Consider the following 26,206-nt stretch of genomic DNA (forward strand, 5'->3'; position numbering starts at 1 on the left):
CCAGTTTTGCAGCTGAACAAGTTCTCGGGCGCCGCGTAAGTACGTGTCAGCGGTCGTTAGTGACGTATCCCCTTTGGGAAGCTGGAGGAAGAGACTCTGAGGAAGGAAGGTGAGTGACAGGTTCCTGCCTTTCCTGCACCTCTTTAAAAAATAAAATAAAATCTTGTTTCCGCTAATGGAAAAGCCGCATAGTTTGGTCCTATTTCAGAGCCCTCTCCCCCTCTGAGCTCCCTCAGTGACTTTTTTATGGGATTCTTCTTCTCTTCCAAATAAAAATGGAGCTTTTCCTCCCTTTTGTTGTGTTCTCTGCCGCGCTACTTTTCAACTGATATCAATCCTCCCTTCCCCGTGTTATAAGGAGGCCTTTTCTTGCGCTGCGATATTATCTCTCAGCCCGGATTTCATTGCCTCCCTTCATTGAAAGGGCGGGGGAGGGGCGCTGACACATGGGGAACTGTGTTTTTAAAGGCAGCATTGCTGGAGGAGGGATTTCCTCTAGAATTTGGCAATGAAATGAATGGAAACGCAGACCTTTAGTGGGAGAAATAATGGATAGATTTAGAAAAATGCTTAAACAGGCAGAATAAGATGAGACATCAAATAATATCATTTTATTCTTTGTAGTTTCTTTTTAGGTTGTATTTTTTATTGTACATAAAAATTTATTTTTAATATTAAAATATTAAAAACAATCACTCGGTGAAGAAAAATGTATAGGCACAAAAATCCACTCAATTAGCTTCTTAGTAGCCTCTATTTTGGAAAAAAAATCTCCCAACTATACATACTTACATGTTGCAGTCAATTTATTTATTTATATTTATTTTTCAAATTTATATAGTTGCACAGATGTGATTCTGGATGACATAAAAATAAAAAGAACAATAAAACGTAAATAAACTTTAACAACAATAAAATACATACCATGGAGTGTGTTAAAAATTGATTATGTAGTAAGCCATCTTGTGAGCTCTCCAGTTTCCCAAGAATTCCCAGGCCTGCTAGAAACCATAACTTAAGAGACTTTCAGAAGGTGAATAGGGTCAGTGCTAACCTCACCTTGGAGGTTTGGGGGGGAATGATATTGAAGATAGGGGTTTAAAAAAGCATGCATGTTAATTGTAAAAAAGTCCAGAGAATTTCCTTTCGGAAGTGAACAAAATACATACCTCAGGTTTCTATTTACTGTGATCCATAGGCTTTTTCCTTATCTACTGCATTTACTATAGTTTGGGAGAGGAGAAATCTATAATTTTCCATATGTTGAACCATCACCATTTATTCCTAATTATTGGCATGTTGTGTTAGACTTGAGAATTGGATTTTAACAATATGGAAAGTCAGAGGTCCTCAGTCTACTCATATGCTGATTTTATTTTACCTATATTAGAAGATACCCTGTTTTAGGATTTCCTATAAGTAGTACTGTCTGCTGCCTTTAAGACTGTAAGCAAAGAAGCATATCTTATAGTATTTTAGACAGAACATGTAACACTACAAGTTAATAGTTGCATAAATGCTAGAATAACTTCAATAACAGATGATAAGGGGAAATAGCTATCAGTTATATTGGTTTTCAAATATTAGCTACACCATATTGAAATTGCAGGTGGATGCACACTGCTGAGTGGAGACGGTGGGAGTGCTATAGATATGTAATCTGTAAAGTGGGAGCAATTTAGGAGAATGACTTGCAACCTTCCTGCCAGCTTCCCCATTGACTTTGCTTGGGGGAAATCAACAGGGAAGGTCACAAATGGCAATCACAGGACCACTCTCACTGTGATGTAATTGCAAGCCGGGCACTGAGCATCTGGATTGCGATAACTTGACCATGAGGACTCTGCAACAGTCACAACTATGGACCCTCATTCAGCACTATTATAATTTTCAAAAGTCGCTGAAAACATAGTTATAACTTGAGGATTTCTTGTAACAATTCAGAAGCAGCAACATAACATTTTCTATCACATCCACCTCAAATACTTCCATAAAGAAATACTGTATTATTTTGTTGCAACATGAATCTGCAAGTAGAAGTTTCTTTTTAAACTGAAAATAATTATATATACACAATTTAATATATTAAAAGAGCTTCATTCCACTTATTACATAAATTAAGCCTACATCTTTCTTGATAAGTAAAGAAGTTTTAGATAGACATAGGAAAACACTTTAGACAATTTCAGTGATTTTTTTCAGTCCACGTAGACAAAAAAAAATCACTTTGGTTAGAAAATCTGTTTCTGAGCTACTGAATTATTCATAATAATAATTATGCTAAATAAAAATTATTCTAATTTTCTTTTAATTGAAAGTCAGTTTGGAGTAGGGCTACTAGGCTAGACACCAGGAGATAGTGAATTCTTGTCCGGTTTTAGTCATGAAAGTTAGCTGAGTGATTTTGGACCAATCACTCTCTTTCATTCCAATTCACCTCACAGGTTTGTTGCTGTAGGGAAAATAAGAGGAGGAAGGAGTATTAGATATGGTCACCATCCTGAGTTATTTATAAAAATAATAAAAGGGTAAAAATAATCTATATAAATAAATTTAGAGTTTTATTATGCATGTTTTTCCCAATTTTGAGGGATCATAAATTTTCAAACAAAAGAAGCTATGAAGAAAACAATTTAAAATCATATGTTAATTATGTCATAATATTTTTATCCTATTGCTGATAATCAGACTATTATGTGAAACAATGTCAGAAAGACACTGGCAAGCGGGAAATTAGTTTTGAATCCTTTCATGGGCACAGGAGATAAGGTCTGAAACACCCCCACCCCTCCTTCCCTTGAATGTTATTGAATCTTATCTAGTCTGGCCCAGGTACAAACTGTCAGTCTGGAAAAATTCCTGTGAACTAGGCATGAGCAATAAAGTAGCTAAGTGAACTCTTCAAGTGTGAATCTGGCTGTTCCTGAGTGACAGTTAATCAAGATAGTAATTGTGTTTTGTTGAACAACAACTAGCAACACTAGGCATCTTCTAATCAAGTAGACAATGGTAGAGTTTCTTCCCTTAGTTTCTTTATGGTTTTTTTTACTGCAATAAGTAGCGTTTGAATAGAAAAGTTAATGGATTGAAAAATTTTTGAATATCCATTTTTTAAATTCCTATTTCAGAATTTTACATTGCAGTATTGATTGTACAAATATATTACATCCCTGGAAACAGTTTTTCTCCATAATTTTTACTTTATTAACTAAATTAGAAGTTAATTTTGACAATAACTTTGCTATTGATAGATACAGCTCTCATATAATTTCCATGTTGTTTTGCAGCAAAAAGATATATATTTTTTTTATAAAAAGTCATTATTTAGTCTTTCAGATTTAGTTATTTATTCTTCACTTCTATTTATTAAATTTTTATCTCACCTCTACTACATATAAGTAACTCAAGGCTGCAAATTTTAAAGATTTTTGTAACTTGTTTAATAGTTGCATGAATAGTGCATTTAGGACCAACCACAGCAACTTGGTTAGCCTTAGTGAATCAGTTAATTAATAATTAACTATTCCTACTGCTTTCAGCTTTACAGAAGTCAAAGCAAATTCAGCATGGTAGACACATTTTTATAGATAAAAATAGCTAAATTCTCATAGTCCTTTTGTTTGTGATTTAACTGTAAAGATATAGCACCACAATCTGAATGCAGTGCTATCTGAAATTCTTTTTAACCTTTGAAACAGAACTTTTTTTTTATTTTTTCCCCTTTTAGCTGATGCCAAAAGATGGAGCCTCCTGAGGTTACCCTAATTGAAGGTGTGGGAGATGAAGTGACTGTGGTGGCTGGTATAGTGGTCCTTATTATGGCCTTGGTCCTGGCCTGGCTCTCTACGTATGTTGCAGATGGTAGCAATAATCTTCTAGGAACTGTCGTGGCTACTGGAGATTCATCAGTGATCCATCTGAACCCCATTGAAAACTATGTGGGAAGTTCCGTTTCTGAACAATCTGAGCCAGAGAATGCTACGGAAGATACTGAAGAAAAGGCAGATGAAGGTTCTGCTTCTGGCACTGGGCTTACGGTAGAGCAAGTTGATAATGGCAGTGGCTCTGATGCTGCTTTAGACTGTCTATTGGACATTCAGGGTGTGCCACAAAGGACCTTTTTTATAGATGGTGTTTCTCAGGAAAGCCAGGGAGTTCCACAAACAGAAGCCAATATGGAGGAAAGTGAGCCAAACCCAGGCTTCATCAAAGTGCGTCTCAAATTCCTCAATGATACAGAAGAAGTGGCTATTGTAAAGCCAGAAGATACCATAGGCATACTGAAGAGGTACTGTTGAATATTAACATATATTTGCTTAGTGTGCTGTCTTCATTTGTTTGAAAAAAATAATTATATAGGTTTTTTAAAAAAATCATCCCAGAGTAGATTAGAACAAAATGCTATATTGTTTTGTCAACATACAGTAGATCATCTCTTTCAAAAAGATTTGATTTTGGAACCCTCCGAATAGTTTAAGACTTTTCTCACTTTATACTACATATTTAAAAGAACCTTAAACATTATTCCCACTGTTGCCATGTGGGAGGGAATCAAACCCAGCTGATAAATGGATGGAGATCAGTTCAGCAATCACCATATACTTTTTCTTCCATTTTGGAATCATAGGGGATGTCTAAACTCCCTAAGCCTGTAACTGATTATTCTGACATATAGTACAGTACAGTCTTTGACTTATGACTACAATTGAGCTCAAAATTTATGGTGCCAAGTGAGAAATTTGTTAAGTAAATTTTGCCCCATTTTACAATTTTTCTTGCCACAGTTGTTAAGTAAATCACCACAGTTGTTAATAACCTGGTTGTTAAGTGAATCTGGCTTCCCTACTGATAGTGTTTGTCAGAAGGTCACAAAAGGGGATCACATGACCTGGGGCACTGCAACTGATTAATGTAATTGCTGCAATGCTGCAATGGTTGTAATTGTGAAAAACGGTCATATGTTACTTTTTTCATTGCCATTGTAACTTTGGTTACTAAATGAACTGTTATAAGTCGAGGACTGCCTGTATTTATATAACCATGGTCACAATGGGAAAGAATCTTAGAAATTGCATTGTTTGTAGATGAGTTATTTACAAAATGAATGTTGAGCATGATACAGACATTATTGCATGAGTGAATTAAAATGTGTAAAAAAGTATATTGGTTTAAAGTGTTATAAAAACACTTTATTAATAAACCCTATCTTGGCTATTTTGTGATAAAATAAATGTTGATTTCCTTATAAAGGATCATCGGTTTATTAGAATATGAGATATCACATTTTTTTCTAACATTTTTATTTATCTATGTTCTTTCTAAAGCAAATATTTCCCAGGCCAGGAAAGTCAGATGAAATTTATCTACCAGGGTCAGCTGCTCCAAGACCAGGCACGGACTCTGCAGTCCCTCAATATACTGGACAATTGTGTAATCCACTGTCATCTCTCCCAGACCGTTTCTGCCATTCCTGACACTGTGGTAGCACCATCAGAAGCTGGGGGTATTACTTTGAGCATGAGTGACTTGATGATTCCGATTTTTATGCTGATGCTGGCAGTAATCTGGTATTTCCGCATCAACTACCGCCAGTTATTCACAGCACCTGCCACCATTTCCTTGGTTGGAGTGACTGTATTTTTTAGTTTTCTTGTTTTTGGAATGTATGGACGGTGAGCAGCTATGGGGGAAGAAAAGTTTCAGCTACTTTTTCAACCAAAATGCTTTTTATCTGATATGCTCACTGGAAATGCTCTTACCCAGAATTCTACACAGATTGAAAAAAGGCTCTACATTTGAAAAAAGAAAACAAAATCTTACTTATTTATACATTTTCTGTGGCTATGTCTGGATATTTTTGAAACCATTAGTAAAAGATGAAGATATGACACATGAAGAAGAGTAAGGCATCAGCAGTTCCTCTACTTTCCATTATTTGGTTTCCACTTAAAACATAATTCTCTTCCATTATCTATGTCATCTAAGAACAATTTGGCTGATCACACCAGTTTTCTTCATAATTACGATTAGAAAGTTATTGATGATTGGCCTGAAATCCAATTCCTGTCTTATATCCCTTGGACATCTTTTGAATCTCTCAATAGAGGAGGGCTTTTTAGCTTAAATGTTTGCCTAATTAATGTATTGCTTCTTAGACAAACATGGAAGGAATGATCTTGATTCACATTTCTTTTATTAATTCCACTGTGTCTAATTATCTAGTGCTAAATGATCCAGTGCACTCCATGAATGCTAATGAATCTACAGTGGGGTGGAACAAATGGAATCTCTGTCTTCTGCAGTTCACATAGATTAATATCTCAAAATCAGGTATTTTCAAAATGTGTTCTGAAGATATCTGGCTGTACCTTAGCTCGGGACTACAGATTTAGTCAGTCCCTGGCAAAAATATGAATGCATGTTGATGGGTAAGGCACAGCGAATTGAGTTCGCAAACTGGATGCCTATTTGGTGCACACTGTGCTTGCTTGAGACAAGATAACAGCTACACTTAAAACTTCCTATCAACTGTTTAGGCAGCTTGTTTACCTTTTGTAGGTAAGATATATGATGACATGTGCCTGCCCAGTCAAGCAGAAAGTCTGTCTGCTGTCATCAATATTTTTGAATGTTATTCATATGTAGTTAATCTAGTTATAGTTTTAAACTCCACTGATTCTATTCTCTTTGAAGCATGATTACTTCAAATGAATTTTCTTGTAGATAGGTGTTAATCAAAGTGTTAAAGTCAGATTACTGACATGGAATTCATTGGAACATTCCCAGAGTCTGAGCTAAAATGGACAATTATTACTGAGAGTAGGAGTTTCTATTGGAAAGCAATGTTATTTTAAAGATAGGGTTGTATAATATTAAATTAGCCCCAAAGTTGTAAGCAAATCTTATTGGTCAAGAGGAATATTATGTTTTTAGACATCATGGTTACAGAGAAGCTCAAGTTAAATCGCAAACATCAAATTACCAGTGCCAAGCAAAAATATCTAAATGCTGCTCAAAGCTACCCTGTAATGCTTTCAATTGCTGTAGCTTCTAAAATCAAGGCATTAAGAACAGATTAACAAAAATGTTTTTGACCTGAGGCTTGCCAGATTCTTTGAGAGATGCTTTGGAATGTATAAGAATGTGTACAAAGTTTTTTTTGTTAAGTCATTAAAGCAGCCACATTTTTTCTAACCTTTCTGGCTACTTCAGAATGCATCTCTGGGCATGCACATAGATTTAGTAGCTATGCATGTACATGAATAGGGACACAACTGGCTGCTTCCAAAGAAGTTGTCTAAATCAAGAAAAATGACGTTGTTGGAAAAGAAGTGCTCCATATATGTTTCTGTATGCTAAAAAGTGCTCTTGAGGGATTTGTACAGTTCTAATTTTAAGTACATTTTTGCTTGATATGTTGTCTGAAATGTGTACTTCTTGTAAAAAAGAAAAAAAATGTATAAATATTCCTGGTAGTTTTTTCTGTGCAGATATTCTGAATTTAAGGCTAGAGGAAAAATAAAAGCAAACCTGTAAATAACTAAATAATCTGAATAATTAGATGGGGCCATGTTGCTAATGCTTATTTATAGGCATCTAAGTAAGATATTTCTAAATGACTTGTTTGGATATACTTGCAAGTCTGTTATAGAAAATAAAGACTATCATAGTAAAGTGTACTTATTATACAACAGAGTTTTTCTCATCAGGAAATCTTTCAAAAACAATCACAAAGATCTGCAATGGTAACTGCAGAAAAATTGGGTGTTTTTGTAAGATGTCTGTATTTGTACAAATAAGGTAGTCTGTTGAAATCTAAATTCTGTATTAGGTAAAATTATTTTTTTGTAAACTGAATGATTAGCTTAGGTAAGCCAATCTTTGTTTAGTGTTATAATTTACTTCGGAGAAAGGAAAAATATTTGCAGAATTCTAAAGTCCATATTTTATAGAACATTGTTTTGTTTAACCTATTTTGTCTGTTTGTTAAAAGTACAAAGTGCAATCCAAACATATTGGCTGGATTCACAAGCCAAGATTAAAAAACTGCAGTTGCTGTTTTCAAATAACATATTATATGCAAGCAAGCATTCTCTCAAAACATATAAAGCCAAAAATAATCTTAATCAGTACCAAGCAGAGTTACAGTTTATTTACACAAGCATTTCACAATCCATGAATGGGAAGAAGAAAATACAGATTTGATAGGTTTTTTTTAATATCTAGCTACCTGTACAAGCTGAGATTATATAGACAAAACATTTTTAAAAAAATCAGAGACCACAGTACAGTACTTTCTTCAATGATTTTTGCACATGTTCAGAAATATTATATAGGTGCAGTTTATACAGCAACAAATTAAAAAACTCTTAATCCATTCATGATACAGTTTTTTTCTTCAAGTGAAACAGGCCCTACTTTAAAAAATAATGGGTGCAGGTGCAGATGCAGAGCCATATATAAAATGACCTCTGTTCTCCCTTTTGCTAAATTAATATTCAAAGTACCCAGAGTCTACACTTCCAAAGTTGCCTGAAACATGATCCCAAAAGCTTGAGTTGCAGTCATGGGAAACAAACAAAGATCTAGTCTTACTCTTCTTTCACACTGGCTATTTTTATATTGCTGCAATAGTAAAAAGTTAGCCAGCATTTTGATGATACATAATTTAAATATGTAGCTACTTGTTATCAGGCAGTGAACAGCAACAGATTTTCCACTTTTCCCACTTCCCTTGGAAAGATTCAATTCACACCAAATAATTCAGCTACATTCCAAGGACGTATTAGGCAATTGTCTGTTCCATACTTACATAGCTATCATAGAATACTGAGTCATGTATTTAAAAACATTTGCTTAATATGAAGTCTAGGCAATGCAGAAGTAATGTTTTGTAGATTGTGATCAGATAAAGGAACAAGATCAAGATTTTTGCAAACAGATTTTCCTTGTTTAACACAGAACACCACAAAACAAGGTTTCCTACCAATGTCCAGCAAGATCTTTCAGGAAGGCCCGTCTTGGTCCCAGAATACTCCCTATGCAACATACCTTTTGCCCAGGGACATAATGGCGAGAAAAGACCAACCTCAGTAATGTTGACTTCCTATGTCTGCTATTTCCACACCTGAAGCAATTTGGGACATTCACATATCTTCCAATCCGGCACAGAAGCTGCAACAGATCTAGCATCTATGCCTTAACATAAGCACTATGGTAAGCAGAATTTGCCTCCGCCTGTAACAGCATCAGAAAAGCATGTGGAACTCTGGGAAGGAAGGAAGAACTTGGTGGTCCTTTAGAGATTCTCCTTGTAATGTGCATGTGCTGAAAGCTTTTCACTTCAAGACAGTTAGTGGGGATTTTTCAGAGAGCTTTCCCTGATGGAATTGAGCTATGAATTTTAACAGTGGAAAACATGGAGTTTCTCTCCTCCATCTTTTGAGCAAGGATTTTTTTTAGTTGCTAGGAACAAAGAGGGAAAAGCAAAAGAAGCAAAAGAAAGTTGTCAGCCATCTCAATCCAGGCAACAGCCTCAAGCAGTTGTTATTAGCAATCTGGATTCTCTGCTACTATAGAAATTAGCTACAAACATTCTCACATTAGGAAGGAAACAGCTAAGCTTCAGTAAATTAGACTTATGAGTAGATACAACAAATGATCTTTTTTCATGTGCACGCTTTTGCAATAAAAAAGGGCACACATTTTGAAGTGGTTACATGGCTTCTGTATAGTTCTACACATTGTAAAGATTCAGGAAGGGTACAACAAAAAAGCAAAGAGGCAATATTCCCCAGAACAGAGGTCCTCAACCTCTGGTCTGTGGACCAGTACTGGGCTGCGGCATGCCAGCAACCGGTCTGCACAAACAAGCAAAGCCCCATCTGCGGGATGCAGGCAGCACACAAAAGCATGCCCCCTCTGGTCCACGGAAAAACCTCTCTCTATGGAACCGGTCCCTGGTGCCCAAAAGGTTGGGGACCTCTGCCTTAGAAGTAATACTGCAATTTTTAGCATCTATCTATAAAAATCCTTAGACCATCATGATTTATGGCACTAGATTTAAAACAGCAGCTGTCTGTAAAAAGAACAAAACAGCAGGAATGAAGTAGAGGGAAAATATACTTTGGGGGGTGGGGTGGGAGTGGTTGAAGGGGAGAAAACAGTAAAATTATTAATCTAAAAGAAGCATATATTCTCCCTCCCAGTCCATTATTCCTAACTTTCTTGATTTTGCCCCTAATACTCCAGTACTGTTTATTTTCACTTACTGAGTCATTCAAATCCAAATAAGTCATTTAAACTAAGTTAAAGAGAAATTAATGATAACAGGTCAGAGCACAATCTCCCTACCTGGATTCAATGAGATGTTAAATAGAGCTGTTTTAAAATTCAGTAACTCAGATTTATAGCCAATTGTCAGGGATGTTTTAAAATATATGTTAACTTATATGTATAAAGTAATGCATGTCTTGGAGTATTGGCTCATCAAGATTGGACAAAATTAGTATCCAAACACAAGTAAGGAAGTTAACTGTTTCACCAGTTTCCTGAGATCCATACATCAGGAAGAATGCAGCTCCAGATTCTTAATGCTGCTTTGTATAAGATTTTAGGGATGCTACTGGTGAAGAGGCAGATAGTGTCAGGAAAGGAAACAATAGTGACCACAGCAGCAACATCTGCTCAACTCTCTCTACCCATCTCAGCATGTTAGGATAACTACAATCTTGTGCCATTTGTCCAATAAAGAGACAGTGAAGAGGCCACTGGGGTAGACACTAAAGACAAAAGGGTAAGCACTGATTCCCCTCCTTTCTGCCATACCCTTTGAAATCAACAAAAGAGCACAGGCAGATTTATATGCATAGATGCTTCCCAGCCCTGCCAATTCAGTCTCTAGCATTGCTAAGCAAATATGATGTCATCATATATATAGTCATGATTGAACAATCACTAACATCACAATAAATAGACAAATTGAAACGGGAAGAAGGAGAGAGATCAATTCCTTCCTGATTGATGGAAGTACTATCCATCTTTAAGGCCCGCCTCAAACCACCACTATCCCTTTTCCCCAGAAGTGGTGGGAGCCCACTCTTCCCAAAGCAATCCTAGTCTTTTATTATATATCTGGTGGGCACAGGGCTATGCTATCTATGTAGGAGGCTTGAGAGAAGGGCAGTGGACACATGCAGCCATCTCTCTCCACATTCTTGTAAAGGGTGTCCGCAAGGGACCACTTGAGAGGATACCAGCCAGATCTGTCCCCAAATCTGGGTTAGAAAGAAACCAGAACAGATTCCGGGGGCCCTCCCTGTTTTTCTCATCCTAGTATTATTCAATTTATGTCATCATAGAGGCTGGGAGTAGGAGGGGCAAGTGGTTTAGGCTTCAGTTTCTTTTTACTGGAGCTCATTCCTGGAGCACCTCCTACCAGGCTCATGTGTGGTTTCTTCTTTTTGGTTTTTCGGGATTCAGAGTTGTTTGTACCTGTTGTGGGGAGAAAAAAATGCATGTTGAAGTATTATGCCTGCCTGTTTTCAGTCCTGCTTTTCAAATAACTTCCTTGTTCTTCAATGAGTATATGCCAATTTTGCCTGGGATGCAATTTGTAATGCTTTGAAAAACTTCTCACTGCCCATTCCCAAGCTGAAAGCACTGCCATGAAAGGATAAATTCTGCTGTCAAATCTGTGTGGCCCATTTGCACACACGAGTCATCAAGTAAAGAGCATTCCCAGGAGAATCATCATATTATAATTACAAATAATCATCAATACAATCACAATACATCATAAATTTTACAGTTGAGCACAGCCAGAGAACACACAATACCATGAGTCAGTATTTACAATACTTTTATCAAATAAAAAGATTTAGTGGCAACTACTGTGATAAAATGAACACTTGTCTCTTTTTTAGTTCCTTTTGCCAATTTGATTTGCCACACTTGCACTTGCTGTAACTGTGAGTAAGAGTAAGTTGCACACACTTTTACATCAACTTCAGTTTATTATTTTGAAGCATTTGCCTACTAGGCTTCTGTCAATTTCTCAACAAATGGAGCAGTGATCAAAAATGTGTGGCTTCTAGATGTTGTAGACCAAGAATGCTCACAGGATTCAGACAGCACAGCAACTGACAGAAGATGAAAGATTAGCATTTTAATAAAATCTTCAATGGCCATTGGCTCTCTCTCTCTTATTTAGGGAACTATTACTTCTTTTGGGATTTTCCTTTCTTATTGTGCCTCTATGTACTCTGCTATGCAGACAATGTCGTCTGAAAGAACAGGGAAGTTGGTTTCACTAAGGTAATCAGCAACCAATGTTTTGGTAGAGATTATGGGCAGAATCTTCTATACAAATAATTGCCAATGAATTAGTTGATCATAGCTGAAAAGGAGTCAAGAATAATCTTTTTTCAAGTAATCTGTCCATTAATTTTTAGACCTTTCTGGAAAGAACCATTATATTATTTGGCAACCTGTGGAAACCTCTAAATCATATTCCTAAAGGTTGGAGTTGTCTATATTCAACAATCATGTTATGACAGCAAATAGCATGGTAGAATCCTACAACTCAAACCATACAAAATGAGCTACTGCAACAAATTAAGAATTAGAGGAAAGGTTGAAAAGCATCTAGTGCTGACAATGTTTAGCATCCTATGTGCATAAGTATGAACAAGATAAACCAGATATCCTAAGTGATAATGCTTTGATGTCTTTGGTCCTTCTATGTTCATCAGTAGAATGTGTTAGGAAAAAACAAGGCAAACAAGCAAATACTCCTACAACCTCACAATTAGAAGTTATCTTGAGTTCCAGTATTTAAGATGCAAGCCATTATCACTTCAGCCTGCTCTCTCATCAGGCAACCATACACATTCTTACTTGCTTTTGATGAAGCTGAATCAGAGGGAGAGATATCTGAAGAACCATCCCATTGAAGCCGGCTCATGAGGGCTTGACTTTCTGCCACATCAAAGCTATCATTTTCCACACTGCTTTCTGTTTCAGGAAGTGAGCTAAGTAAAGGGAAAATATATGAAAAGAGGAAAAAGATCAAGGTCAATTATCTTAACTGTAGCAACAGCTAACAGAGAAACCCAATCTGTACTGGTAGAGCTACAGGCAGTCTCAACACAGCTTTGGAAGCAGGTTCTACAGCACCCCCAAATGCTACCACTGTCATTGTTATATGAAAAATAGAAGACAATGATTAATACATAAGGAGTTATCAACTATGTTAATATTCTAATTTTATTTACACTTAAATTTCATTATTTTGCCCTAGCCCCACCTGCATTTTCTGGCAATCCCAGTATTATAATTACAAAGGCAACATGCGTTTCTTGGACAGAAAGAGGCTGTGCTCGCCTGTCACATACTGTCAGAAAGAAAAAGCAGAAAAGACACTGCTTTCAACTATCCATCCATATTCAATGCTGTTGTCTCTCAAAGAAAGCCCTCAGTTATACTTTAGTAAATGCTCAGCATTTCAACCCATACACTTAAGATCATTTTTCAGCTCAGGTTTTCCTCCTCTGGTCATTTACTTCAACTGTTTATTCTAAGGCCTGCAATCTTTTCAGGCCTCATTATATTATCTCATGTGATGGTCTGGATGCTCTAAAAAAATAGTTTTTAAGTGGCTCGAGTCATATGGGATTTCAACAATCTCCAAACTGACATGAAAAATGGCTGATCTTGCAAGATTTTGACACATTTAACTATGCACAAATATATACATGGCTTCACCATGTTATCTTGGAGTATATACTGCAGCCCCAGGTCTGCAATTCCTTGAATGTTAACTTACAATCTAAAGAAGTAAAATCCTACAAAGATAGATTCTATCAATGCAGAGTTTGTGTTAAGGCAATGAACAAGGAAACAAAATGTTTTGAGATGTGCTATTAGATCAGGGAAGTCTCTTTTTAAAACAACAACCAGGCATTCTTGAAGTTCCAAGAGGATGTGCTATTGCCCCCCCTCCCCCGATTTTTCACTACTTTTATATTCTTTATTTCTTTTAGAGTAGATTTCTAACCCAGAAAGATATGCTTGAAAACCCCTGGTTGAGATATGCCTAACTCTGAAAAGCCAAAAGAGTATCAATGTAAGGTTTTCTGGGGCTCAGAAAGAAACCAACAAAATGATAGGTTGCAAATTACTGAAAGTTATTCAGCTTCATTTATGCAATTAGCAAAATTCAGCAACATTCATACAGTTAAACAGTATGAAATATATTTTGGAGTAAAAGAGTTTCTCTTCCGCATTCCTTCCATCCTAATTACACTTACGCAGAGGATCCTAGGAGGTAGATCCTGACTGACCTCCGCTGTTCATCAGTGTGCTGGGGGCAGCGAAGAGACCTTCAGGCAAAGGATGAGATTAGAGAACAATCCCAGGTTGTGAAATACATGTTTCCTGCTCTTTCATCATCCATAATGCTAACCCATCAATATTCTAGAAGTAGGGGATCAACACTGTCAGAAAATCTAAGGGAACAACCAAATGCTCAGAGCTGAAAAATATATTGTGAGCATCCCAATCTTGCCTTTGAAACAATAATTTATTGCTTGCATACACCTATTTACTAGCAGGGCAAAATCATTGTAGCAATTTTTTATTCTTTCTTTGAAAGCAAGTCATTCTCTTTTGTAAGTGGAATTTGAAGACTTTAAGACCAAGAAGCAAATCCAAGCCAACTTTTAGACAACTGGCTGCTGAGCAGTTTTTACTTCCCAGGGCAGAGTCTCAGCAACATCTTGTGAGGAAATTAAATATACTAAGTTATATAAAATACAAATTGCTAAACTTCAGTTATATAATATAAGCAATCTATTTTTTAAAAAGATTTTTTCTGGAAGCAGAATTTGAATTTGTTTTTCGAATTACAGTACCTCAGTAGGTGGCAGCACATGGCTAATCTTTTTTGGACTGGAATACAGGGAACATTAAAGCCCACAACCACTCTGTCTTGCAGGATTGAGTTGAAGCTGCTTTCTCCCCTTCCAGACCCTCATAACCTCCAGATATTGGATCAGCACTAAAATGGCATCACCTGCTCAGCCAGGGATAGAGGTGTGTAACTAGGTATCATCAGCACTCTGTGCCATCATATGACCTTATCCAGCATATTCACATAGATGAGTGATTTTCAAACTTAGCAACTTTAAGATGTGTGGATTTTAACTCCCAGAATTCTCCAGCCAACATGCAACTTTACTTGCATCTGAAGAAATTCTCCCAATGAAACAGAAGAAAGTTAACATGGGAATCAGATGGTGCAACAGGCCAATTTTATAGGCATTTTCACATGCTGTTCCTCTAATGCCATGTATGCCATCAATTGCCAGCAGTCCCCTGTTGACTTTTAGACAGGACTAACAGATGATTTTGTACGTAAGAACTAACTGAGCCAAGTCTGACTTGAATCAAGGACAAAGCATTGACACATTTTGATCTCTCAGGACAATCCATTATAGATCTTAATGTAGTTGTTTTGGAACAAAAAAAGACTTTTCCAGAGCAACTGAGTGGAAGACAATGTATTTATATACATCAGTTATTTGCAGCTTATCTCAGAAAGTTTCAATAACTTTTAACACAGTACAATGGTTACTTGATAGGAACTTATAATTTGTACCCCATGAAACCTTGATCTGTATAATCATCTTGTTTTCAACTACCTTTGCCCATTTCATACCTATGTTTTTAAATCCTATGTTAAGCCATTCCCTGCATCTGATAAAGCAGGTTGAAGCTTATGAAAGCTGGTGCTTTATAATAAAATGTATTAGTCTGAAAAAATAGTTCCAAACTTTCCTAATAAATAAAATACCTTACCTTTTGAACAGGCATGGAAGCCCAATTCATTGTTAAAAAATTATGTGGAAAGCTTTTATATAGCTGTTGTGTAGCTTCCAAGTTTCTGAATTTCTCGTAGGAAGCTAGTTAAAGCCAATTTCAGGATTAGCAAGAGATATTTTATTGTAGGCAAAGTACCCCTCACCAAGTTGCAAGGTTAAATTAAAATCTAAAGAATTCCCTTCCCACCTCTCTCTTCAACATTTTTTTGCAATATCACTTCCAATAATAGGGCTTCACTCAGGTAGCAAGTGTCTTGCAAGTTCTGCCAAAGAAAAAATATTTTTCTTCCCCTCGATTTTCAATGCATATTTTCTCCCCAAGTGTGAATTCTGTTTTGAGTGAACACTAGTGAAAAGATCAATTCCTGTAATCACAAGCAAGTAGATTCCAAACTAGCCACTGCAAATGGGGCAAATTTGTGACCTAGAGACTTTTGCAGTAGCAAACAAAGCAACTCAAAAGGACACCCAAAAATGAAAAGAAAAGGTAGTTCTCACCGTGTACACATCTTCTTGGTATGTTCAGAGATCACCCCACATTGCTAGAGAAAAAGGATCATAAATCAGGTTGGTTGGTAGGTTGGTTAGTACATCAGATGATGGGTAGTTCTCATTCTTAAACATTCAAAATATAAATATTTTCAGAATATAAATATTTTAACCCTCAGATAGGGCTGTAAATGCAGCCATGACTTTTCAGCACAGCCTGACTAAGAAGAGAAACAATCTTTAAGTAATAATAAACACAGCCAGGTAAAAACATGGACAATGGGGAGTAAACGAAAGAAAAGCGAGGGAGGAAAGTGAGGCAGAACTTACTGTAAGCCTCATAGGGTCACCTTGGAAGATCTAAAAGGAGAAATGCCTAGTCTCAAAAAATTGTATAGGACTCTGCTTGGGAAGGGTAAAGATGCAATGCAGAGGAAAATCCCCTTTTAAAGCAACTCAACTGAGATGGGAATTAAAAAAGAACTATACTGGTTGTCTTCTTCCAGATGTATTGGGACTCCAAACCCCAGGTTCCACAGACAAGGAGCATATTCCAGTTGGGGAAACCTGGGGCAGAGCAACAATCTTCTGCAAGTTTGTTGCTTTTCCAGGATAAAGTATAATAAAAATCAGCCTAAGTAGCTACTTTAATTAGGCCAGTAGATCATATCTCCACAATAATAGACATCAGTATTCACCACCCTTTATTTCTGTCTTATTCCTGATTAGGTACATTAATTCTCATACTACCTGCCTACTTCTTAGCGTCATTTGACCTTCATTTCAACAAAATCATGCTTGGGTTCCTTTACTTTTTCATATTCAGTAGAGCAGCAACTGTACATTGCTGTAGTTAAATGAATATCAAGCCCATAATAAACCATACCTATCAGCTTTAAATATTATCTAGCCTCAGGGGATTGAAGAGTCCTCAAATCACTTCAAAGGGCCATAGTCAGGGAATTTATCTTCGTTTTGCAATGTCCCTTCCAAATAAAATTTTAAGTACTGTATAGGCTCCAATGATCAGTTATGCAGACCCTATGCAGCATCCTTCAGGGCAAGCATTTACCTTCAAATAAATAAGCATCAGTTTCTTTCTGTTAACTGAAAATAAGCAACGGCAGACAGAACCACCAGACAGAAGGCAACATAGCTAGATACTTACTGTAGTTAGCAAACTACGGAGCTCCTCAGGACCCAGAGTTTCATAGTTGATTCCAGCAGAATTGTTATACTAAGGAGGAGAATACACCATACCCAAATATTTTAAGTGTTACATAAGTCATGGCAATCCTTTCCTTCACATTTTCACCATGAAATGGTATGAAAATGAAATTATGCAACACAAAAGTAAAATGAGCCAGTTTGAGTGAGAGTCAGTTTGTTCTAAGGGTTAAAGCACTAGTGTAGAAAGCAAGTGAATGTGAGTTCAAGTCCCACCTTAGCCACGAAAGCCATCTGGGTGACTTTGGACAAGTCACTCTCTCAGCCACCTCACAGAGGTTGTTCTAGTGAGGAAAACAGGAGGAGGAAGGTGTGCAGGATGTGTTTGCCACCTTGAGTTATTTGTAAAAGTAATAAAGGTGGCATTCAGATAAATGAATGAATGAATGAATGAATGAGATAAAATACTAGCATAACAAAGATAAAATAGCAAATAGAAATGTAATACATGCCCCTCTGTAATCCTATTCTGTTCTGGAGTCATTAACATTAAGAGCCCTTTTAACTTTAAGAAAAGTTGACAGCCACAAGAGATATGGCAATGGTGCAGAATGGATAGGGCTTTGTCATGTAGCAATGAAATACATCTAGGGTGGATTCACTGCTGTTTGTTAAAAATTGTGATAAGGCTTTGAAGCTGACATTAAAATTCTCTTGCATTCCTTTCTTAAATGTAGGCATTTATGTCATCAAATCCAGGCATATGGTGGGAGTGGGCTCCAGAGCCACTGCTATATTTAGACAAGCTGACTCGGGCTCAATAGAACCTCTAAACAGAGGTTTTGTAGATCCAGTACTTTTTAAAATCCTGAGGAGCAACACAGTATGATAGGACACAGCACTGCTGTGTTGAACTAAACTTACCTTAAATGGGTCTGGGTTACCACTCAGCTCCCCTATTGGAAGAGAAAAAAAGAATACAGATAAGTAGCAATACATGTGGTCTCACTCTACTATGATGCTTATCAATGCACATGTCAGAAAACTAGGGTAGCATTTGTTTTTAAAGGCTAATTCATAGATTCCATATGGCCATTTGCATATCAAGTTACAAATGCTGCCATCTCCAAATTATGGCCTAGGAAACACAATTTGGCATAGGAAAACATACTAGCATTCTGAAATATTCTAAACATTCTAAAGCATGCTTAACTTGTATTACAGTAAGGAGGGTTAATTAGTGGAGAAAGCAAGCCCAAACAAGAGACAGGCTGACTCCTATTCCTTCCAGTCATTTTCATGGCGATCTAGGACACCTGTGATTCTGGAGGGGGTTTATTTTCCTTTGGTAATTCCTTGTTGCCATTCATGAAAAGCTCTTTTAAGCAAACCTATCTGCTCCAGGTCACCTAACTGCCATTACTACCTGCCCATCTACAGTCCATCAAGCCTTCAGTAGGTTCCTCCAAATGCTCAATATTCCCTCTCTTTACTTGACAGACCAGAATAGCAGATTGTCTGTGGTAGGGCTACCACATCTAATCTGCATTTTGGCAGCCCAACTCTAATTCACTTTATGCACACTCTCCAAATGTCCAATCCAACTGAAAGCCATGACAACCTTTGTTTTCTGACGATAATGCATACTGCCCATGCTTTTCCATTAAAAACTTTAAATCAACCACGCGTTGGCCTACTTAAGAACTACTAAGATATTCAACAGATTGACTAAAAACATTCTGATTGTACAACACATCAGTTCACCTTTTCTCTTTTTACATTTTCCCACAGCATGTTTACAGCAGTAATTGACAAACAACGCTGACACATGTTATAGTACAATGAGTAACCTGCTACTACATTAAGTGGTATAAAAGCATTTGAAAGTTTGGCTACCTAAAAGGTGCTGTGATGGATCTCTACCAGCAAATCTATCTATGGAGAACCCCTGCTATTTAACATCTGCTTTAGTAGTATCCCCCCCAATTATTCTGGCCATGTCCATATTCATCATGCATGCAGAAACACAAGAAAATGGGGCTTTCCAAAGGCAAGCACTGCTTGCAGTTACAAAGCAAAAAGTATGTACCCTCTCCACTTAATTAATTTTAACTGAGATACACAAAAGCTGTACAGGAGAATTGGGAAAAATTTTGCCTATGCATTATACCAGGGGTAGTCAACCTTGGCTCTTTTATGACTCGTGGACTTCAACTCCCAGAATTCCTGAGCCAGCATAGGAATTCTGGGAATTGAAGTCCACGAGTCATAAAAGAGCCAAGGTTGACTACCCCTGCATTATACTATGTCATATGGAGATTAGATATAAGAACAATAGAAGATGGCTTTCCACAACACACTCACCATTTTTATGTTTCAGGGATTTGGATCTTCGGGGAGAATTGGGATTCTGAAAGAAGTCAGGAAAAATAAAAGGTCTAGTTTGTTATGGGGATGTGGGGAAACTCTGAATTTAATAGATCCTGCAACTAAATTCCTTCCCCAACTTGAAGGCCATTTCAATATTGTTTCATTTCAGTGACAAAGATCAGGCTACTCACTCAAGATTTTGAACAACAGTAACAGCAATGCAGATGGTTAGCTTTTAAAAATGTTTTGGTTACCTGGTCTCTAAATAATATTTGAAACAGTGAAAGCACAGAAATTATTGTGAAATCAATAGTTTTAAAGAATGTTGTTGATGTACAGATACAAAACATTCATTACTATAGTGTCTAGGAAGGAAAACTCACATTCCCAATATATGTTGAGTTCTACCTTGAATTAAGGGATTACAGCCTTCCCTTTTCCTTCCTCTTTGTGTAGCACTATCTGAGGAGCATATACTCTCCTACAATTCAAAGGAGCCATGTAATTCAAAGTAAAAAGATAAAATATGTAAACTCACAGAATAAACTGAAAAAAACCTTCCTAAAGGATCCAAATTGAAGCATAATCTTGCTTCTCAAGGCCCTTACAATAGCACAATTTCTTAGTTCTCAATCCAATGCACAACAGATTTCGAAACCCAGGTTTCACAAATAGTATAAGATCATGAAAACTGAGAGTAATCAGTGGCTCTACTCACATACAGAATATACCTTCAATTCTAATATTAACTTCTAACTTTGAAAAAGATTTAAAAATGCTCACTTTAATAATTAAATCAATATTAAAGGTAGGCATGCACTTACCTTATCCGATTTCCTCTTCTTTGCTAATTAGATTAAAAAGGAGATATTTTATTATACCATCCCCTTAAAACGTTTTCAAGCTTAAATTTTGGTCCAAGAATAATGCATTTGAAGTAGTATAAACTAAAGTCCTGAGTCTATACTTGTAGCCAGAGAGCTCATTCTTGTTTCAAATTAGAAACATAGATACGTAAAATTGAAGTTAGGGCATGAAGGCTGATATTAAACTTTGATTAGTTTATTAAGTTATCCCTCTCAGGTTTATTTCAACTAATAAAGACTGATAATTTTCCATCAAACTAGTGACATATGGGATATCAACAGAATACATGCGATTTATGTGGTATAACAATACCAAGCATACATTTCTGCAAAGATTAAATGATATTGAGTTCCAGGTAAAAGTAGGCCCAAAGCCTACTACCTCAAGTGTGGTTTCACTGGCCAAGCATGGAGGCTTGTTTGGGAGCCTCTCTGGCATTGGAACACAATGCTAGACTTTAATCTAGTTACGCTGTTCCCCCTTCTAGGCTGATTTTGGCTTTGCAAAGATTTTTATTGCTTGTCTGCCTTCTTTATGGTCAGCTTGGTGGCAGGTTTCCCAGTGCCTCTTCCACCCATGAGGTACCAATGCATGCTTAACGACCTGTGCATTTACCTAACAGTGGCATTAGGGAGAGCAGGGGTGAGGGTCATTAAGTTAAGTCTGTCTCACATAACAGTCGCCACTACCTATGACTGTAATAGATAGTGCCCATTATGGTTTAGGTTGAAAATTACCATAATTAATTAATAATTAATCTGTTCCTTTGCAACATATATCCAACAGAGCAAATCAGTCTTTTCATTCTCTTAAGGTCATCTCTGAAAACTATGTCTTTAGACCCACAGTAGTATAAAATTGGCCAATAACTCAGTGTGGCATTGGCAGCCTCTCTCTCCCCTGCCCCCAAAGTTGGGTACCTTATTTGAATCCAAATCTTTTGCATTAGACTCCATATCTCAAAGTGCTCAAGGTGGAAGATTGTCCCTTTGAACCCACCAAAACAGCCTTCTAAAAGATATCTCATCAGAATTTCTGATTGAAGTAGCAGCCAAATTCAACATCTATTCCTCACTCTAGAAAGAGACTTCTATCTTTACAAAAGAGCATGCACACAAACACATCTTTGCTTCAGCTTACCTTTCTTTTCAGATCCATATGACCAGTCATTATCATTTATGTCATCGTTGTCCTCTTGATCACTCTCAGATTTGTTCATGTTATTACTACTTGCTATCCTGCAGCAGGGAGAACAAGAAGAAAAAGGATGATTTTCTTTTTATTTTGGGATGAAAGACTGCAATTAGAATTGCCACTTTCTGTCATCCAAGCCACTAACTCATGCCAGGAAGTGTAACACTGCTCCATGGCATTGCCAGGCAATGAGGAAGCCCAAAGAAGATTGGCAACTGTGTTATTTGAAATGAATATAAATCCTAGGAAAAGGATGAGCAGAGTTCAGGCTTCCAAGATTAATGTTTCTGTCTTTTTGAAACCTAGAAAATCAGACCCACCAACACAATATTCACAATTGAGAAATTGGTCTCGAGTAATACTACTGAATGGAGCTCGCTGTCTTTCCATACAACAATTCCAAATTGCATTAATTGCAGTAGTATAATAGGGAGTAGGTAGAAAGTTGGAAACTCTCTTAGGATTAAATATATTAAAAGACAAAGTCCAGCCCAAACAAGCAAATGTCTTAATTATCAACTGAGGTTACTATATTTTGTTAGCATGTACAGCATGCTTCCTCAACCTGGATGTTATCTATGTATGGATTCTAATTTCCAGAATTCAGCGGCTGCTATGATACCAATATTGGGGAAAGCTGGTTTACAGACTGGATAGCATTTCAGATGAAACTTGTCAGCAAGCCAGTGAGGCAGGTCAATACAGATACAAACTTCAGTGGAAACAAGAAACTAAGACACTCAAGAGTTTTTTTTGTTCTTAGAATTGACAATTTGATGCAAAAGTAAAACTTGTACCAGGTGCTTTTTGACTTGCAGCTCAGTCTAACTGGAATGCCACAGGAAGTCAAACTCTCACATTATGCTGAGTGCATTCCTCCATCATGATGTACAAACAGAGAATTTGCTTTAGGAATCAACATTTTGCAATTACAGGCTATCCCTTGCCATATTTTAGCAGCTGTGGGAGCAGAGGTACCATATGGAAATATGGATTTGATTGCCTATTTTGTTGTTTAGTTGCTAAGTCATGTCCAACTCTTTGTGACCCCATGGATCAATGCACACACCAAACTCCACTATCTTCCGCTGTCTCTTGTATTCATGTTCATTGCATTGATTACTCTATCTAACCATCTCATCCTCTGCCATCTCTTTTTCCTTTTGCCTTCAATCTTTCCCAACATCAGAATCTTCTCCAATTAGTCTTTTCTTCTCCTTTGGTGGCCAAAATATTTGAGCTTCAGTTTCAGTATTTGTCCTTCCAAAGGACAGTCAGGGTTGATTTCCTTTGGGATTGACTGATTTGATCTCCTTGCAGTCCAAGGGACTCTCAAGAGTCTTCTCTGAAACGACAATTCAAAGGCATCAATTCTTTGGTGCTCAGCGTTCCTTATGGTCCAAATTTCATAGTAATACATTACTATTGGGAAAACCATAGCTTTAACTATACAAACCTTTGTCAGCAAAGTGATGTCTCTGCTTTTCATTGGGCTGTGTAGGTTTGCCATAGCTTTCCTCTTAAAGAGCACAAGTCTTTTAATTTCATGGCTGCAGTCACCATCTGCAGTGATCTTGAAGCCCAAAACAAAATCTATCACTGCTTTCATTTCTTTCACTTCTGTTTGCCAGGATATGATGGGACCAGATGCCATGGTCTTATTTTTTTTTAATGCTGATTTTCAAACCAACGTTTATAATCTCCTCTTTCATCTGCACCAAGAGGATCTTTAGAGGTTCTTCACTTTCTGCCATTAGAGTGGTATGGTTTGTATATCCGAGCCTGTTGATATTTCTCCCAGTAAACGTAATTCCAGCTTGTGATTCATTGAGCTTGGCATTTTTCATGATGTATTCTGCATTTAAGTTAAATAAGCAAGATGACAATATACAACCTTATCGTACTCCTTTCCCTATTTTGAACAATCAGTTGATCCATGTCCGATTCTAACGTTACTTCTTGACAGGTTTTTTAGACAGGTAAGATGCTCTGGTTCTCCATTCTCTTTAAGAACTTGCCACAGTTTGTTGTGATCCACACAATCCAAGCCTTTAGAGTAATCAATGAAGCAGAAGTAAATGTTTTTATGGAGCTTCCTTGCTTTCTCCATAATCCATTGAATAATTGCCTCTACAGTCTTTGATATCTCCACATTCTTCACCATGGCAAACAAAAGTAAAATAATGATGCAAAAATGCATCAGTTCATGCATAATTTAGGCTAGCATGACAATGAAAAATGCATTACTTTAAGCATATAGAATAAACATAAAACAATACAATCATAGGAATCTCAAAGTTGGACTTTCTTTTTTCCTTCTGATACATCTGATTTTCAAGCATATCATCCTTGGTCTCAGCTCTTTTCCTGCTAGACCTATAACATTCAGAGCATTCTCATGTCCTCACCTCCTATTGGCAATACGGCTGCTATTCCGACCCATACCAAGGCACTTCTCCAAATGTGGGGCAAAGCGGGAGGCAGCAATGCTTCGGCTACAGTTTGGGCACACACATTCCTTAGTCTTCCACTGGTTATAGACCTGGCCAAAAATATCCAGGCCTGGTTGATCCACAATTTCTGTAACCAAAAAAGAAAGTAAGGATATCTCTCAGTTGAACAAATAGCCAGGAAAAGAGCTACATACATAAGCATCTCATGAACTTCTCCAAAGAGTAGCAGCTTAGATTGACAGAAATTTAAAAACAGTCCAGTTTGCCCTTCTTTTAAGATAAGCATTACAAGAAGAATAGTGACCAACAATGTAGTCATCACTGTTGCTACCAGAACAATTCTCAGTCACAGAGGGGGAGGCAAAAACCTCCAGATACTAGAATAGCTCTGGCCAGCAGACACATAAGTATCACTCTTTCAACTCTCACAAAGCTCCTTGGATAATCGTAGAACAATCTTTCTCTCTCCCCCCCCCCTCATACATACACACACTCCCCTGCCTATCTTATCATTATTTGGCAATAAAAGTTAAAACAGTGGCTGGATGAGTAGGGAGCATTGTAGGATATATATAAAATTTTGGGCTAAGCTAGTATTGGTCATCAAAACAGTTTTCCCTCTTGTTTAAACTTCTCGCACAAAAAGAAATTCTTTTGAGTTAAGTTGGGTTCCTGGTAACTTCATGGATAGTGTAATCTTCTTTGCAACAATACAAAAGCAATTCCCTATTGCCTTCTTCCAGGATATTCATTCTCTTTCCCAGACTAGCTTACAAATCCAGCATTCCTGATCATCTTCCATCCAAGTACAAATCAAGCATGATTCTGTTTAGCTTCTGAGCCAAAAAATATACAGTCAGGTGCTGTCGTCAGCTCAGCTACAAAGAGACAGAGCACAATACTGTGTGCACATGTGAGCCAGGTTATGTGGCAGCAAGTATGTCTGATTTTAAACAAAAAAAATAGCACCCCAATTGGCAGCTGTGTATGCTTAGTTGAGGATAAGTTTATAGCTTATCCTAGACAAAAGTCAGACATAACAAAACAAATATGTTTTGTAGATAAGTTTTATAGAAGCATGTTTAATGTCTTGTATGAATCCAATGTATATATAAGTCTGAAATAGTATGTCCTATTATGCCATGTAGCAGGATTTTACACATAAGCAAGATTCCTGGTAAGAAAATATAAGGGGCACTGGCTAAAACACACACTTACCAAAGTCCTTCATACTATCAGGGTCTGTATCATCCAGAAAGAAGTATCCACATTTGACCGCCCGGTGTACCTCAAAGCACAAGCCCAGACAAGCATCATCAATCAAGTCAGTATAAATATCATGAGCCAAAGCCTGCAAGGCAACAAGACCAAAAATATCTTAACAGCAAGAACATCTATCTAGACCCGCTCCAGTCGGGCTTCAGGTCGGGATACAGCACGGAAACGGCATTGGTCACATTGGTGAATGATCTCTGGAGGGCCCGGGACAGGGGGCATTCCTCTGTCCTAGTTCTTTTGGACCTCTCAGCGGCTTTTGATACTGTGGACCACGGTATCATGCTGCGGCGCTTGGTGGAGTTGGGAGTGGGGGCACCGTTATGCGGTGGTTCTCCTCCTTCCTCACCGACCGCACGCAGTCTGTATTGGCAGGGGGACAGAGGTCGACCCCAAGGCCCCTAACTTGTGGGGTGCCACAGGGGTCGGTCCTCTCCCCCTTATTGTTCAATATTTATGTGAAGCCGCTGGGGGAGATCATCCGTGGCTTTGGGGTGGATTTCCATCAGT

The 26,206-nt window shown here is 37.4% G+C and overlaps 2 protein-coding genes across 2 annotated transcripts in view; one reads left to right on the top strand and one right to left on the bottom strand.

Moving 5' to 3' along the window:
• The first annotated feature begins 81 nt into the window (after positions 1-81).
• TMUB2 (transmembrane and ubiquitin like domain containing 2) lies at positions 82-7,839 on the top strand. Its single transcript, XM_015832235.1, has 3 exons — positions 82-109; positions 3,728-4,288; positions 5,325-7,839. Exons 2-3 carry the CDS (start codon positions 3,741-3,743, stop codon positions 5,674-5,676), a joined length of 900 nt encoding a protein of 299 aa, XP_015687721.1. The 5' UTR covers positions 82-109; positions 3,728-3,740; the 3' UTR covers positions 5,677-7,839.
• Positions 7,840-10,992: 3,153 nt separating this feature from the next.
• The window catches only part of ATXN7L3 (ataxin 7 like 3), a 29,681-nt gene continuing 14,467 nt past the window's right edge, over positions 10,993-26,206 (bottom strand). The window contains exons 3-13 of the mRNA XM_015832236.1: positions 25,640-25,772; positions 24,377-24,548; positions 21,915-22,012; positions 20,732-20,754; positions 19,902-19,947; positions 18,462-18,493; positions 17,539-17,607; positions 16,380-16,423; positions 14,310-14,381; positions 12,898-13,031; positions 10,993-11,493 (exon numbers count right to left, since the gene is read on the bottom strand). Coding sequence (XP_015687722.1) covers positions 11,342-11,493; positions 12,898-13,031; positions 14,310-14,381; positions 16,380-16,423; positions 17,539-17,607; positions 18,462-18,493; positions 19,902-19,947; positions 20,732-20,754; positions 21,915-22,012; positions 24,377-24,548; positions 25,640-25,772 — 975 coding nt within the window. The 3' untranslated portion in view covers positions 10,993-11,341. The remainder of the gene's footprint in view (positions 11,494-12,897; positions 13,032-14,309; positions 14,382-16,379; positions 16,424-17,538; positions 17,608-18,461; positions 18,494-19,901; positions 19,948-20,731; positions 20,755-21,914; positions 22,013-24,376; positions 24,549-25,639; positions 25,773-26,206) is intronic.

The sequence above is a fragment of the Protobothrops mucrosquamatus genome, unplaced genomic scaffold (genome assembly GCF_001527695.2).
Source record: "Protobothrops mucrosquamatus isolate PMUCROS unplaced genomic scaffold, P.Mucros_1.0 scaffold1, whole genome shotgun sequence".
NCBI classification, from domain to species: Eukaryota; Metazoa; Chordata; class Lepidosauria; order Squamata; family Viperidae; genus Protobothrops; species Protobothrops mucrosquamatus.